The sequence below is a fragment of the Schistocerca nitens genome, chromosome 1 (assembly GCF_023898315.1).
Source record: "Schistocerca nitens isolate TAMUIC-IGC-003100 chromosome 1, iqSchNite1.1, whole genome shotgun sequence".
Classification (NCBI taxonomy): domain Eukaryota; kingdom Metazoa; phylum Arthropoda; class Insecta; order Orthoptera; family Acrididae; genus Schistocerca; species Schistocerca nitens.
This window is the reverse complement of record NC_064614.1, coordinates 653,006,586-653,024,748: the sequence shown is the minus strand read 5'-3', so window position 1 is coordinate 653,024,748 and position 18,163 is coordinate 653,006,586. Positions and strand designations below refer to the sequence as shown.

Sequence of the window (18,163 nt, the reverse complement as noted above, 5' to 3'; positions counted from 1 at the left end):
TTAAAGGCGCTGACTGAAAAGTGGGATACCAGCTGGCTCAGTCACCTACCTAAGCACCTTTAGAAACTTTCTCCAAAATTTTGGTATGTGAATACATTTTCGCTTTTTTTAAACATGCAACTCCCCTCAGACTCCCACAAGCTCCCCTGAGTATAACTCACTCACACTCACTGGACCATCATTGTAAGTTGCTCATACCCATGCACTTCCAATTGCCCTTTCTCACTCGCTTATTCAGCCTAACTCATTGTCATTATCTCTTTGTATCTCTCTGTCATTGTCTCCTGTGTCACAGCCACAGTCTCATTCATTCTGTACTACTACTACTACTACTACTACTACTACTACTACTAGTCTCCTCTTACTGTTGGTGTCTCTCCCTTGCTCTCTCTCTTGCTGCCTTTCCTCACTGACACTGTCTCTCTCTTCCTTGTTGTCATTGTCATATATTCTGTCTCTCATTATCACTGGCTCTCACCCAATTCAACTTCCTCTTTCTCTTGGCCTCCTCCCCCCCCCCCCCCCAGCCCCTCCCCTCTGCCTGTCACTGTCACTGACAACTATATTCCACTGCCACTGTGTCCCTCTCTTTCTCTCACACTGCTATCGTCTCCTTTGCTCTTTCTACAAAACAACCACTGTCTACTATCTTCCAGTATTCACTACTTTTCCACCTCTTTGCTGCTACCACTTTCTTCTTCTCTCTCAGCATAAAAAAGTGTAAATATGTTCACATGCCAAACCTTTGGGAACATTTTTAAAGCTGGTGAGGAAGCTAGTACGAGCCACTTTTTTCAGAGTCTTTAATTAAATAAACAGGAACATATTTGCATTTTTTTGCATTCCAATAGGAGTATTTTTCCACTGGTTCCCTTCTTTTCCCTGCAGCTGCAGGGCATGTAACTCATAAAAAGAAATACATTGGTCAGTAAAATTTAGATAGTTTACTTACATGAAACTGAAATAATACAAAACTAATTTTACACCTCAGGTCAGATTGTAGATGAAAACAAACTTTGCATGTGTTTCAGCTCTACAACATTGGATTCCCAGATGATAATCAGACACTTCACAGCATATTCCTTATGCAACATCACTTTATAAACTATGATTTCACCTCACAACAGATTTTATGTGTACAAGTAGAGGAACTTAGAAACTCTGTATCTCCGAAACAGATAAAGATTTGAAGAAAATTTTGAAGGTTGTTCAAAACCAGGATCTTAGGAATACACTGTAAAAATTACAGCCATTTACCATGCATAGCCGTCTCAGAAACCATGGCTGGCTCTTGGCACCCAAAATACAACTTTTTGAGATGATTCTCAATAACAGGTAAAGATTTTTGAAAATGGAGAGCTCATTCGTTTACATAAATGTCAAGAGAACATACCATTAAAATTTTGGTAATATTTTACAGTTATTTGTTATTTAGATTTTGCCTCATAATGGTTTTAACCAGTAGAATTAGGGTAACTTTGAACCTCTGTGTCTTGGAAACAGATAAAGGTATCAAGAAAATTCCAAAGATTGTTCACGATTGGGATCTTAGGAACATATCATAAAAATTTAAGCTATTTGCTGGGCATAGCCATCTTGGAATCTTCAGCTGGGTATTGGTCCACCCATGAAAGTGAAAATACATTTATTTTATTTATTTATTTTCATGTTCCATAGATCTTTGATGTGAGTGTACTGCTAGGGTGTAGAACTTGTCAGATTATTACTGTAATAACCCATATCTAAATGGTCATTAGGCTTATGAACTAAATCATATATAAACAGATACATGAGGTTCAAGTGTTTAAACAACACAGATTATGGTAGTAATAATGATTACACAAACAAATTGTAAGTCTTATGTTCTAATACGTATAAAAACCATTCTGTCATCAGTTGGTGTGCCTGTACTACATAGTTCTTATAGGGATGCTTAAAATTAAACACATTGTGCTAATTGTTACACACTGTCAAAAATTTCTTGTAAAGAATAGAAAGAACTATTCAAAAGATAAAGTTTCAGCTGTTTTTTGAATTTAGTCACATCGCCAATGACTTATTTAACGTGAAATGGAAGTTTATTGTATACTTTACTGCTCAAATAATTTACTCCTTTCTGCACCATACTGAGATTTTTTATATCTTTGAGAAGATCATGTTTACTTCTTGTTTCATGATTATGATATTCACTGTTTGTTTTGTAAATTGCATGATTATTGTTCACAAAGCACGTTAGTGGAAAAAAATATACCGAGATGACCTTACACTATTTATTTATTTATTTATTTTGCATAGATTCAACAAAAGTGATGACTATTGCAAATGTCAGTGTTGTTTACATAATTATGAAGATGTTCTTAAAATACAAACAAAACAAATAGTTGATACATATTATCAAAGACTCTAAAACAAGTACACAAAGATGTAGTGTCACAGAAGTAGGTATACAACTAAAATATTTCTAATTTCTAATACAGATTATAAGATCACTTGTTTTCAACTTAGAATTCAGACAGAGAGTACAAACGCTGGCCGCTGTGGCTGAACGGTTCTAGGCGCTTCAATCCGGAACCACACTGCTGCTCAAGTCACAGGTTCAAATCCTGTCTCGAGCATGGATATGTGTGTATGTCCTTAGGTTAGTTAGGTTTAAGTAGTTCTAAGTCTAGGGGACTGATGACCTCAGATGTTAAATCCCATAGAGCTTAGAGCCATTTGAACCATTTGAGAGTACAAACATTTTTTTGACAGGAATAATTTGAGTTTTGTTTTAAAGATATTCTCATCATAATAAGCAATTGGCAATTTGTTAAATCAAATATGACCACTAATGTATGGGCTGTGATCTGTTATTTTTAACTTTGTTCTTTGTCTAAAGTAACTAATTTTATTTCTAGTATTGTAATTGTGTATGTCATTGCATCTTCTTGAATCTTTTTGATGGTTTACAAAAAATAAAATTACCTTATATAAATCCACTGTAAGGTACTTATGTTGCACAAAAATCTCTCTAACAGAATCATTATGACCCAGATTATGCATTATTCTAATTGCCTACTTCTGCAACAACATTAATCTATTGAGGTGTGTATCAGCAGTACAGCCCCAAAGTTCAATACCATAATTTAGTAAAGGATTATTGTTCCATAGTAAACAGTTTGAATAGTAGTGTTTGTAACTATTTTTGCAAGATGACTGACACAAAGTTAACATGCTTTGACCACGGCAAGTTTTTGTCTAAGCATAGGCCCAAGAATTTGCAGCTATTACTGTCTGCTGCCTCAATTCCATATATATTATTTATAGAGGTATGATGAAAGCTAACAGTCTTGAATGATAATAATTGTGATTTATTAACATTGACCTTTAGCTCTTGTTCTTGAAAATACTTAATTATAGTTATTACTCCATCTGTTACAGAAGATGTAACTTCACAGGTATTTTTGCCAAAAAACAACAGAGATGTGTCATCTGCGTAGCTCACTATTATGGAGTTATGTGGCTGGATGACATCATTCACATAGACCAAAACGAGAAAGGGGCCAAGATTAGATCCTTGGGGGACTCCCTGTTTGACAGTTTCATTAGAAGACTGGGCAACTGCAACTCTGTCATTAATTTGGTATGTTAGCTTTGCGCACTGCTTCCAGTTTGTCAAGTAGTTGGTTAGCAGTATTATTGCTGAATCTTTTATATGCCTGAAGTTTCTTTATTAACAGGTCATGTTTCACTTAATCAAATGCCTTGGTAAGATCAAGGAATATGGCTGTTGCCAAATTTCCCTCATCTAGTGCACTATGTACATTATGTAAAAATTCATGCTATGGCATGGTGACGATCTCAAGCTGTTCGAATATGTTTCCACAGGAGCATCTGGGGTGCACTCTAGCCACAATTCTGATGACTCTTTTCTTTGCAACAAAGATTTCATTTGCTCATGACTGGTTACCCCAAAATATGATGCCATATGTCATAAGTGAATAGAATTATCCTATGTATGGAACTTTAATTGTTTCCAAGTCACAAACAGATGAAATTGCATGAAAGGTAAATGCTGCTGAATTTGGTCTTTGACATAGTTTATTGATGTGAACTGTCCAGTTTAGATTGTTGTTTATATGTAATCCCAGGAATTTGGGAGACTGCACTGTCAATATTTCTTTATTTAAATATTTTCCTGTTTTTTATTTGCTGTTTGAAACTGAATGAATTGTCTTGTTAACAATGAGTGACAGATCATTTGAAGTGAACCAATCTAGAGCTTCTTTGAATGCAGCAGTCGCAGTGATCTCTAGACTGCAGTTGGGTGTTTTGTGAATCATAATGGTTGTGTCATCAGCAAACAGGGTGAAGTGTGCTTTTGTGTTATACATCATGGCAGATCATTGATAAAGTTGAGGAAAGACCAATCATCGAGCACTGTGGCACTACACAAGTTTACATTGCCCCAGTCAGAACAGACAGATGCCATTGCAGAATTTTTCAATACTACCTTCTACCATTTAGATATGACCTCAGCCACATCCTTACTTTAGCATTTAATCTATAGTTCTCAGCCTTCGTAAGTAGAATTTTGTGATCTACAAAGTCAAATGCTTTAGACAGATCACAGAAGATTCCAACTGGTGACATTTTATTGGTTATGGATTCAAGGACTTGGTTGACAAATGAGAAAATGGCATGTTCATTTGAAGTAACCTTTTGGAATCCAAACTGATTTTTATTAAAGATTTTATTTTTATTATGCTGATCCATGATTCTCTTGAACATTAGTTTCTGTAGGATTTTACAGAGACTTATTAGTAATGAAATTGGCTGGTAGTTGGAAACATAAGCTTTGTCACCTTATTTGAATAGTACCTTGATTTATGGCCTCTAAATATGTGACAGAGAACTTGAAGAATAAATTTGCAGCAGTACTTCAATACCTTGATAGATATATTATCCACACCAGTGCAATTTTTATTTATCATTTGTCTTATTACCTTCTCAATTCCTTCAGTTGAAACATAGGGCACATGCATCTGACTAATTTTGTTCTGCACTGCTTTTTGTAGAAGACTCGTGGCTTCATCTCTAGACCCTTTACACCCAGTTTGATCTGCTACTGTCAAAAATTGGTTGTTTATGATATTGGAAATTGTATCACCTTCATCTACCAAACTTGCATTATGACACACTTTGTTACTGTCTGTATTTTCTGTAATTTTTCCTGTCTCCCTTTTGACCACCATCTAAATAGTTTTCATTTTATTATTTGGATTGTTAATTTCAGATTTGATAAACATGCTCCTGGATTTTTTAATGACACTCTTTAGGATGCTACAGTGTAATTTGTAGTGCTCCCTATTCTGAAGTTGTTTTGGATTTCTAAGTGAGACATAAAGCATTCTCTTTATTTTACAGGATGTTTTGATTCCCTTAGTGAGCCACTGTCTCCTGTAATCATTCAGATTGGTGTTTTTTGAAATTCTATTGGGAAATACAGCTCCAAAAATAGTAAGGACTTCATTCAGCAATATGTTAAATTTATCATTGATGTCTTCAGCCTGATATACTGTGTCCAATTCCAATTGCTGCAAATGTCTGCTGAAGGTTTCCAGATTCTCACTATTGATTAATCTAAAACGCTATTGGTAAAACTAATCTTGTTAGCTGGGCTTACACATGCATTTTTAACACCTGCCCATCATAGTCTGAAAGGCCATTTAAGATTTGTGTTACACAAATGTTATCAATTCTGTTGTTGTCAACAAAAATATTATCAATCAGACTTGTGGAGTTCTTAATCACCCTTGTGGGAAAGTCAACAACTGCCCTTAGATTAAAAGAGCCCGTTACATTCTCAAAAACTGTTCTATTACTATTACAGGTAAAGAAATTTATATTAAAGTCACCAAGCATGATTGTTTCTTTGGTTTTTTTTTCTTTCTCTCTCTCTCTCTCTCTCTCTCTCTCTCTCTCTCTCTCTCTCTCTCTCTCTCTCTCTTTTAACAGCCAAGTTAAAAGTGATTTTATTTGCTTGAAGAATATACTACGCTTTCCTGAGGGTGCTCTGTAAACAGTAAACAGTAATCACATACACAGGCAGAGTATTACTGTGAAGTTCAACGCAACAAGCCTCAAAATGCTGATCAACACAGTAATTCTTTACATCTACAGACTTGTACACTACATTATTTTAACAAACATTATTACTCCAGCTTCTTCTATTGTATTTCTAATATAAAAGTAAAAAAAGCATTTTTTTACAGTTTTCCAAGGAACCATCCATGAACTAGTGGTGCCTCCATAAGTCCCATCCAGCCCACCGTTGGCCACATCAAATGCAAACAGAACCAACCAGTTTGCTCCATTGGTCTAAGTAGGAGGAAGTGTGTAATATTCGTACTTTGACCCTGTATTGTAGGATAGTGACACTAAGATGATACTTTTGTTGGGTACATAAACTGTCCCTAGCCCAAGGGCTATACAATACACTTGACCATACAATATTATCATCAATAGAACCCAAGGAATGAGCACCAGAAAGTCACACTTTTATGCACAGCATTTTGGAACATATCAAGTACACATGTTGTTGTAGTCATACTGATATCTTTCATGGTAACTTTTACATTTTCTTGTTCATTCTAATTTCTGCTGCTGATATGTATAAACATCTGTTCTTAATTATTCAATTAAAATTAAGTTACCAGGTTACACATGTGTGGAACAGACCTTGAAACATTACAGCTACAGTTGAAAAGCATTCAAATATATTACGCTCTGAATCACTGGAGCACTTGATACAAGTATAATTTTCAATTTTTAGTTTTTCTTTTCAGGATTTTGGCATTGTCATAGTTCTGAGTAGGTAATGGACACTTTTTGTTGTTAATTAGAGGGTTTTGCTTAAGTCTGTAATTAGATTATATAACTGGCAAAATTGATATTTCCAGAAGAAAATACAGAAGCACGTGCCCCTCCAACTCCCCTCCCCACCCTATTGCACATCACATCAAGCAACTGTAAGTTACAAAATTCTTAAGACTTTTCATGGGCACTTTGCAATGATGGAGGGTGAATATTTGTCGGTGCCAGCCATTGGTGCAAGTGAAATGCCAGGAAAACCATCAATCCCCTGCAGTTCAGGGCACTTAAGTCCTTCCTTACTTTCCTGAACTATTTAGCACAGGCTAGATCTTTTGCTCAGTGCATTAAAAATCTGGTCCATTAGTTGGGTTGCATCCACTGTGAACAAATGTCTGTAGCAATTCAGTCATCATTCACTACTGATTCTATCAGTTGGTCATTACTCTTTATGTAATGGAAATTCAAAAATTATACATAAACTTTAATTTTATTTCAAAAAACGAAAATTGATTCTGAAAGATCTAGGACAATCACATCTCACTACCAAATCTAAGTGTTGAAGTTTTATGTTCAACACTTGCTGCTTCTATTACTGACAGGTACTGCTAAAAAATAGTTTTTGGACCATTATGTTCACCTACAAAATGATTTTTGTAAAATTATTAATTTTTAATATATTTTGATTGCGTGACTATGTTAAAACCTCATGGCACTGGAAGGTTTCAGAAAAATTATATAATAATATGACAAAGATCTAGAAATTTGATTTTAAACTTCAAAACTTTTACAGGACTCTGGCCATAATTTATTGATTAATAATTGTATATTGAAACTGAAGAAACTGCAGAAATGTAGCAAATTAAGTAGATGTGAGCTAGACAAATTGACAGAAGCACTGGTTACTGAGAGTTTCAAAGGAAGCATTAGAAAATTACTGAACCTGGGTGAAAGAATACAGTGTGAGATGAAATAACAAAAGCTGCAAAGGATTAAATAGGCAAAATGACAAGGTCCACTAGAAATCCTTACATAATACACAATATACTGAACTTAACTGATGAAAGGAGACAAATTAAAAATGCGCGAAGTAAAACAGGGATAATAGAATACACACATATAATAAATGAGATTAAGAGAAAATGCAAAACTACATTGCAGGAGTGACTAGAGGATAAATGAAAAGCTGTAAGAGCATGGCATGCATGATTATGGATGCCACCTGTATGAAAATAAAAGAAAATTTTGGAGAAATAAGAAGCAGCTGTATGAGTATCAAGAGCTCAGCAATGATGAGAAGACTGAAAGGGGGAAGGGATATATAGAAGGGTATAAAAGGCAATAAACTTAAAGGCAATATAATGAAAAGAGAAGAGGAAATATATGAAGATGAGATGGGAAATATGGTACTGCAAGAAAAATCTGACAAAGCACTGAAAGATCCAAGAGAAAACAAGACACCTGGAATAGACAATATTTCCTCAGATTGATTAAAATTTGAGAGAAGTAATCACAACAAAACTATTCCACATGACATGCAAGGTGTAAAAGATGGGAAAAATATCCTTGGACCTCAAGAAGAAAGTAACAATTCTCATACGAAAGAAGGCAAATGGTGATTGGGATGAATATTACTAAACTATCTCTTCAGTAAGTCATGGCTGCAAAATATTGACACAGGTTATTTACTGAAGAATGGATAATTTGATAGATATCAACTTCAGGGAATTTAAGTTAGGGTTTTGGAGAAATATGAAAACATGTGGTGCAATACTGACCTGACAACTAATCTTAAAAGACCTACTGAAGAAAGGAAAACCTATGTTTACAGAATTTGTTGTTTTAATGAAAGCTTTTGACAATCTTGACTAGAATGCTCTTTCTGAAATTCTGATGGTGGCAGGCTTTTTTTAGAGGTGTGTGTGTGTGTGTGTGTGTGTGTGTGTGTGTGTGTGTGTGTGTGTGTGTGTGTGTAAGGGGAGGGGGGGGGGGTAGCAAAATGTTGTCTACAACTTGTACTGAATACTGAAACTAGAGTGCTGTTACAGTTGTAAAAGAGTCAAAGGACTTGAAAGAGAAGTAGTAGTTTAGAAGTAGTGCAACAAGATTATAGTCTGTCTCAAATGTTATTGAGTTTGTACCCAGAGCAAACAGTAAAATAAACCAAGGGAAATTTTTGAAATCAAAGTAAAATTCAGGGAGAAATAAAAACAAAAAATGAGGTTTTCCAATGCCCATCAGAGATGATAACTAACTTGGAAGATCAGTTGAATGGAATGGAGAGTACTAAAAACAGGTTAAAAGATGAATATAAACAAAAGTAAAACAATATACTCAAATTACATCAGGCAATGCTAAGGGAATTATATTAGGAAATGCAACACTAAAGTAGCAGACAGTGTTTGCTGTTTGGGCAGATATATAACTAATGGTGGCTGAAGCAGAGAGGACATAAAACACAGACTGCCAATAGCAACAATGGCATTTCTGAAAAAGATAATTTATTAATGTTGAAGATAAATTTAAGCAGCAAGAAGTCTTTTCCAGAGGTATTTGTGTAGGATGTAGCCTGGTATGGATGCGAAATGTGGATGATTAAGTGTTGAAACAAGAGGAGAATAGATGCCTTTGAAATGTGGTACTACAGAACAATGCCAAAGATCAGATAACTAATGACACTGCACTGACACGCTGTTCTTATTACCAACAACAGAGGCAGAAATAGAAAAAATTATCCATACAAAAATCAAGAAAAAATCCTCTGCAGGACAAGATCAGATCCCTTGCTTTCTTCTCCATAACTGAAGCAACCTCATAAGTAAACCACTGTCACACATAATAAACTCTTCATTCCTCAATGGCATATTTCCTAATAAACTCAAGACCACAAAAATCATACTCATTCATAAAAAACACAGTAAAGAAGATACGAGCAATTACAGGCCAATAGCAGTACTCTCAGTATTCAGCAAAATATTTGAATACACTATGGCAGACAGACTAAATTCATTTCTGAAAAAAAGAAATGCCATATCACCTGCTCAGTTTGGTTTCCAAGGAGGAAAAACCACAACTGATGCAATACAGCAACTCCTAGATTACACCTTAACACTAGTAGACAAGAAGCTTCCAGCCATAGGTATTTTTCTTGACCTAACAAAGGCATTCGGTATAGTCAATCACAATATATTGCTGCAAAAAATTTACTCCCATCAAATAAGGGGCACTGGCCATGACTGGTTTAAAAGCTGCCTGAAAGACAGATACCAATATGTCAAAATGAATGCAACCAATTGACCAGGAATTGCTAATACTGTACAGTCATCTACCCAAATCACAGAACATGGAGTTACCCAAAGCTCAGTGTTGAGACCCTTATTATTCTTACTTTATGTAAATGACCTCCCCTTAAATTTACACAATAACAGAACCTTTCTATTTGCTAATGATACCACAATTATGATATCCGACTCAAATGAACATCTTCAAGGTGCAATAAACAGGAGCACAGCACAACTAAATTCATGGCTTAATTCAAACAGTCTACACCTAAATATTAAAAAAGGACAGGTGGTATTACTTTCCACACAGTTCAGAATAAAAATATATCACTGAGTGATGATAAAATCAACTACGTAAAGGAAACCAAATTTTTGGGGGTTACCATTACCGACACACTTACGTGGAAAAGTCATATTGATATAACTTGCACCAAATTGAGTAAAGTATGTTTCATGATTAGACAAATAAGGAATATTGTTAATACCAGCACCCTCACATCAATGTACTATGCTCTTTTCCACTCTATACTAAGCTACAGAATTATCTTTTGGGGCCACAGTGCACAAGCAGAGAGGCTGTTTAAACTAAAAAAGGTTAGAATAATATTATTCAAACAGCAGAAAGAATCCTGTAAACCACTGTTTGAGAATCTGAACATACTACGCCTCCCATGTCAGTACATACTGGGCCTACTATGTTTCACCAAGAAAAATATTAGCAACTTAGATATAAACTCAAACTGCTTCCAACATGAAACAAGGTCAAAGAACTCTCTACGAATAATTCCCCATTCAACAAAACTGTACAGTAAAGGTGTCAAATATATGGGAATAAAACTCTACAATCATCTCCCAATAGCAGTGAAGAACTTTACACAAGTGAAGGATTTTAAAGTAAAACTACAGTCACTGCTAATTAAACACTGCCTCTACAGCATACAGGAATTCCTCAAAAACAACTTGCTATAAGGAACTGCTCAACAAAAACATCATATAATGGATCCGAAACTATTGATCTTATGTAACATAACTGAATGTAAGTTTTATTGGTATAAATGCTAAATTCTGGTACAGAATAAATATAAGACCTAAGTACATTACACATGTGATATAAATATGTAATCATTTTATAGATTCACAGACGTGTACCTCTTCTTATAAATGCCTAATATGTATCAAATGACCTTACCTATATCATGAGGTGCATTTCTGTACAATGTATGATTCAGAGTATCAAAATAAATAAATAAATGACGAAGTGCTGAATCAAATCAAGGAGATAAGAAATATATGACAGAACTTGACTAAAAGCATGGATCCTTCAATAAAATTCATCCTGAGGCATCAAGAAATTGTCAGTTTGGTAATGGAGGGAAGGGTGAAAGTGGATGCAGTTTGCAGTAGTTATGCAGATAATAAGGAGCTTGCATGGAATAGAGTAATTCAGAGAGCTATATTAAATCAGTCTTTAGACTGATAAACACATTAGCAACAACAACAACAATAGCTACAGACTTCTGGGAAATGTAGGGCTTTGTAATATTACATCCACAAACCTCTATAGAGCATCCCATTAAGGCACCACGTTCATATGCTTTTATAAGAATTTTGTACAAATTAGGAGGAGCATCTTTCAGTTCAAACATTTCAGTGACACCACCTGTAAAATCTTCCATTGCTTCAGATGTAACACCACTGCTAAGAGCTTCATATGAACCATATAACCTGTGGCAAAAAAGAAAAATTAAAGCTGTGACAAGAAATATCTATAATACCAATATGTAATATTTTATGACACTGGATGAAATAGAAACTAATTTTAAACTATAACTTACTTGGCATAAGCTTTTTCAAGTAGAGAACTCCAAAATTCATTATATGTTGCTGAATGAAGAAACACAAGTTTCCCATTGTGTGTTGGTAATCTGTCATCAATTACAACATCTATCCAACGTCCATATTGCCAGAATCTAGAAAGATGAAAAATTTTTTGGGAAATATTCCTTTTTTGTATGCTACATACATGAAAATGAAAGGCTCCAAATGTTGAGTAAAAGATACATTATTACAATTATGCAAGTGTTGCAGGTCTAATTTTCCAATAAAATGAAACCTTTGAGTACTTTATGAATTGTAACTGTCTCTAAAATTTAACTTAAAGTTAAAACTAATTAAGACAGAATAAACATAGATATAGTATAATGAGAAACAAGACTTCAGTTGCCTGGACACTGAAATAAACCAAAGGTGAAGGTTGAAAATCTATGCCGGATGCTCCACTTCTCTAGAACAGTTGCCTTAACTGCCCCAGCTATCTATCACACTTTGCAGCTGACCCAAATTCTCAACCTGATGTGTAGATGTCCCCTTCCATTAGCCTTTCTGATCATGACAATCAATAGGTCCCATAGGGTTTTGGAAGAAATGTTATGTCAGAAATGCCACCTCTACAGCCTTTGGAAATGAGTAATAAGAATTTTGAAACATGCTGTATGTTTTGTGTGTTTTTGTTTGCCACAATGTCAATGGGAAATTATGCCACTTCATTGGTATGACAGCAGTTTGGCCACTCTTCTGGAGTCAAAATGGTTGCTAACCTTTACTGAACCTCGCTGAAACAGTATCATTGATATTTTCTCTGTCACTTCTTTGTATAGCACTTACCCAGAGCTAAAGAAAAGGGCCTGGTCTGACTCCCAGCCATGGAGATTCCTAGTGCAACATACTAAGGTGATAGCTATCAATGGTTTGGGTACTTCTGCTTTGTGTACTTCTTCTCAAATTTAGTTCTTGTGGAATTTCAAGTTTTCAGCCAAACTGAATTAATTGTATCAAAAATAGCTATTTTAGGACCTTGCCCCCTTTTGCAAAAATTTCTAATTTCTTCGGATGCCAACTCTCTGTCTCTCTCTGGTCTCTCTCTGGTCTCTCTCTGGTCTCTCTCTGGTCTCTCTCTGGTCTCTCTCTGGTCTCTCTCTGGTCTCTCTCTGGTCTCTCTCTGGTCTCTCTCTGTCTCTCTCTGTCTCTCTCTCTGTCTCTCTCTCTGTCTCTCTCTGTCTCTCTCTGTCTCTCTGTCTCTGTCTCTAGCTCTCTATCTATCGACCCATGAATACATACATAATACTCTGTACAACATATTCCCATTATTAGTATGCTGCTGCAAGGTGTTGTGAATAAGACACAAGAGCTTTTAGTAGATTTCTTCTAGTACCTTCAGATTGTGCATAACCTGGAACACAGACAGCTTCTGCACATGTGAAATCGATTCTAATAGTCAGATACTTCAGTACATACAGATGTTTAAAAATATGCAAATGATTAAAATAGAATTGTCAAACAATTAGCTTCTCAGTGACTGATTTATTATTGAGTGGACACTTCAAGCTCGTTAAGTATTTTCAGGAGAGTTTCATACAGTTTATGATGTAATAGAAATTTAATGCAATAACTGATTGTGGGAGAAGATATCTCAGTCTTTTTACCTGCAAAGAGGCTAAGGCAAGGGTGTTTGACAAATGGCATTGCTTGTTTACCATTAACAATAGTTGGTTATCAACTAGTTCATAATTACAGTTTATCTGCAGTAAATTCTTTTTTGATACTGTATGAATGTATAGCCTCAGACTGATATGATTATAAAATTTACGAAAGCCCACAGCCACATCAACTGGAAATGAAATACCTGGAAGTTCGATGATATTTTTATTACATTTTGATTTGATTTGCATTCCTGACAAATCCACTTTATGATGGAGTACAAATCATGGTATGCAAATCAATAAATGAATTAATCTAATTTTGCTGTGCTTGCATTAAATTGTTTCTTATTACAATGCCATATTTAATTTTCAGTAATCTTGTGGTTTTCTATTTTGTAGCAGACTTAATTATCTCACATTTTTCTCATTTTCTATGACATGGCACGTAGTTTTATTTTTGTTTTGTTCTCAGTTGCACGTCACTTTACCTGCATTACACCATTCTATATTGATAACACATTTCTTCTTCTGTCACCTCTGACAAATATTATTTCTTCTTCTGTTAAACAGTTTTAAGTTTGTGATAAACCTGGTTACTGTGTATCGGTGCTTAGGCAAATTGCTGCTACAAATCCATCCATGTTCACAGAGGATTCCGTAATTTCTTCAAGGCTATCTATACATATTAGAGTTAATTCGGACAAGTTGTTCCATAACTGCAGTACATCAATAAATTCTGTTGGCTACTTCTGTCGGCAAGTCTCCAATTATTTAGGTTTCCCCCAAAATGTATTTATCTTTACAGTTTTCCTGTCCTGTAATGTTTCATTTTACAGAAAAATTTAGATGTGAGAATAAAATGCTAGTTTTTAAATTTTTTCATATGGCTAGCCAAAGAATATTTAATATCAGACTTAAAGGATGAATTTGTAAATACAAGTGAATGATTCATTTGGACGAGATCCCATTCTATACTTCATTTGTAATTACCGTAAAAATGTAAAGTAATCACAAAGTCTGATTTGAAGAACAGCCACAACTGAGGATCATACTGATGAGATTGAATATCCACTTCAGTTTTGAAGACATGTAGCCCCATCACGATAAAAGATATACCAATCACAACTGAAACAGTAGAATAATTACAGTGGCCTTTAACCCCATTCTCCCTGTGCTACATATGCAAACAAAATGGGGAAAGTCTTAATACCTGATACAATTGGATGTGCACTCTGCCATGTTCTTCACAGTAGCTTACAGAGTATAGTTGTAGATGCAGATGTAGACATATGTTGCATATTAATGTCATATATTATATAAATATATTTATATGAACTGGTTATAGTTCTGAATGTGTTTTTTAAAGAAGCAGTAAGCAGTAAAGGTGAGAAAAAATTGGTAGATATTCAGTGAGAAAACATGGTGTCTGTAAAAACTAAAATACTAGAGATAAGAAAATTTTCATAAATGGCATATCTCAGCACAAAAATATGGAAGAAAGGGCATTTCAAAAAGGAGGAAGTAAAGATGAAGTTAGTCATGCTTGAGTTCGAATAGGACATAATCTTTTATTTGTTTAGTTATGAAGTTTTAACTTCTCTTTCAGTCACTGCATATTTTGTGAATGTTATTCATACCTTTTGAGCATTTCAGTTCTGTTTTGCTACATCTAGGATCAGAACTAGGATTTTCAGGCCCCTACTACGCATTCTTAGGCCCTTCTCTCAATGGTTTTTACTTTGAACTTTAGTTTTTTGGATGAAGTCAGAAAATTTTGATGCTGTGGGAATGGTGTTCTTCTTTGAACCTGATAGACAGATACTATACGTATGCTAGGCATGGAGGACAAAACGAATGGGTAAAACATGAAAACAATTAAAAAAAGATGCCTGAATACAAAACATTTCCTTTGTTGGAATGTCAACAGGCACAAATAATTCCACAATGCATTTATAAAGACATGGTGCCACAAAAATGTCTAGGAGCAAAAACTCTCAATCAGATCAGTCCAATAATTGCCACCACTCATGGAGACATTATGAGTACACACAAGGCATGCCCACTGTCCATGTGTGGTAGACTCAGTTTACACAGGTATTTTAAGGTAACATGAGATACATCATAAAATAACCTTGAGGTATAGTATGCAGCTAATTTAACACAGTGATCAAGGAAATATGCAAATACAAATAAACAAACTTGGAGGTGCCATGCGAGTATCTAATCCAACACAGTAATGAAAGCAAAATATAAACAAACAAACTTGAGGTACTGTACATGAACCTAATCTAACATGGTGACTAAAGCATATACAAAATACACATAAATGAACTTGAGGTACTACAGGTAAAGCTAATCTAGCACAGTTGAGGATTTCAGTCTCCAACAGCTGCATGCAGGCACCACAAAGGTTTGCATACAGTTCACAGAAAAGAGGTCAGATCTTGCCATACTCGCTATATTTTATAGCTCTCAGTAAATTGGATACTCCATGTTCAGGACATTAAACTACAAGGCAGGTGCTGAATAATGTCGCCATGAAATATGGTGTCAATCCCACCTACTAGTTCCCCATAGGCATCACTGGAGCCTGTAAAAATGTTTGCTTTATAAAAACACAAAACTGACTCACCATTGATTTAAGTTCTGATACTGAAATAACTTGAACATAAACTTAACACCAAAAGACTCATCTTATGGACAACTTGGGAATGGTACGGGAAGTGGAAGGAGTTGGGGCTCTTCCTGTAGCATGCTTTACAAAAAAGACCACCCACTGTGGCAAAGAGGCATGTACCAGAGATAACTCTTGTCCTCGGATGCATACAGTTTGAATTGTGGTTTTTATCTGCAGGACAATGCAACATCTGCTACAGTGTGAGACCACTGGCTACAGCAAACAAGTGGCAAGCATGAATATGTTGTAGTGCATCACCACAGTTTCCTCCCAAAAGAAGGAGAGGGCATGCTACAGCATGCAGTGGTCATTCCTGGCATCAATCAGTGGACTGTCGCACATGGCAGCACGGTGTCTATAGGGCTGGGACAGGGGCCACTGGCAACAGTGGAGGGGGTGACCTCTGGGGCATCACATTGTGACCTGGCCATGAGGGTAACATCCATGGTACAGCCATCCGGGATGGGGTGCTACAACGCACTGTGGTTAATGGGCATACTTGGGTGTGCTGAGGTGTGGGGCAGGCCCTGGCAGAAGGCTCCACAGTGCTGGGGAATGTTGGACACATGTGTGGCATAACGCATATAGTCTTGTGCTGGCATTGATTTCAATGACTGGTGGTGCACAGGGGCTGGGTAAGTTAATTATGTATGGCTGTTTCAATCAGTCAGTGGGTACTGTGGTGGCAGCCTCACAGAGATGTACGGAAAAGGCCTTCTACCCACACTTGAGCACAAGATGCAGGTCTAAGTACTGTGGGAGGAGTGGTGGCTGGCTAGTGTCCATCCAAGCCATGATATATGTGCACATGAGGATTCCCTAATACATGAAGGATTTCCACTCACTGTGGTGTTGTGGGGGTGCCAAGTACAGGTGTGCCATGAAGTCGTGTAGCTGCTTTATCAAGGCCAGGGATCAAGTTGTGGCTGGCAGGGGCTGTGGCTAGATGTATTTGCCTAGCACGACAAGCAACTTCCCATACAGGACTTTGGTGGCAAATGCACCAAGTAAGTTTAGGAGAACCAGTGGCAGGGCGGTAGACCAAGTTATGGGTCGATTAGTATGGGCAGCTTTTAGGAAGCTGTGGAATCTCTACACCATGCCGTTTCCAGCAAGGAGGCACAAGTTGTAAAATGGAAGAGCATACTGCAAGTTTCGCCGCACAGTGGCATGGCTTCCAGCCACTGGATGAACCTGTTGATGATAGTGAGGATGTACTGGCGGCCACTTAATGATGGGAGAGGGCCTATAATGTCAATATAGACATGGGAAAAGAGATGGTCCACTGGGCGGAGGGGAGGGGGGGGGGGGGGGGAAACAATAGGGGCATGTGTATGACGGTCCATCTTTGGAACACTGGAATTGGAGGCAGGTGCAGTCTCCAGTCCAGTTGGTGCAGTCTCATTGGACACCAGGCAAGACAAAATGCTCCTGCATGAGGACCATGGATGTGTGAACATTAAGGTGTGACAGGCTACAGAGACATTTCAATGCTGCCTTGCAAAGTCAGAGAGGAGGTATGAGTAGATGCGCTTGGCAGAGTTGTGTGGGTGGTAAAACATACACAAAAGTAACACAGTCATGTAAGTCCCTGCTGGGAATTGTGTGCAGTTGGAGGCTGTGCCAGTGTTTGGGACACTGAACAGTCTTGGCAGCTCAGGATTGGCTGTTGGGATGGCAGCCAGGGCAGTGTAGTCAAGGGGGCTGGCAACGGCACAGAAGCAGCTGAGGCAGTCAGTGATGTTATATTAATGGCTGCCACATGCCGAAAGTTAGTTGTGAACTGAGCTATATAATCCTGCTGATGGGTCTGCCAAGGGAAAATCTGTGTGCCTTCCTTCCAACAAACCCCTGTCATAATGGGCTGGAGGTCA

General features: G+C 36.7%; 1 protein-coding gene across 2 annotated transcripts in view; it reads right to left on the bottom strand.

The window, feature by feature from the left end:
- LOC126258863 (calpain-A-like) overlaps nt 1-18,163 on the bottom strand; it is a 247,708-nt gene that overhangs the window by 117,877 nt on the left and 111,668 nt on the right. For both annotated transcript variants that reach the window (XM_049955676.1, XM_049955677.1), the window contains exons 5-6: nt 11,969-12,103; nt 11,690-11,858 (exon numbers count right to left, since the gene is read on the bottom strand). In XM_049955676.1, the coding sequence (XP_049811633.1) occupies nt 11,690-11,858; nt 11,969-12,103 (304 nt within the window). The remainder of the gene's footprint in view (nt 1-11,689; nt 11,859-11,968; nt 12,104-18,163) is intronic.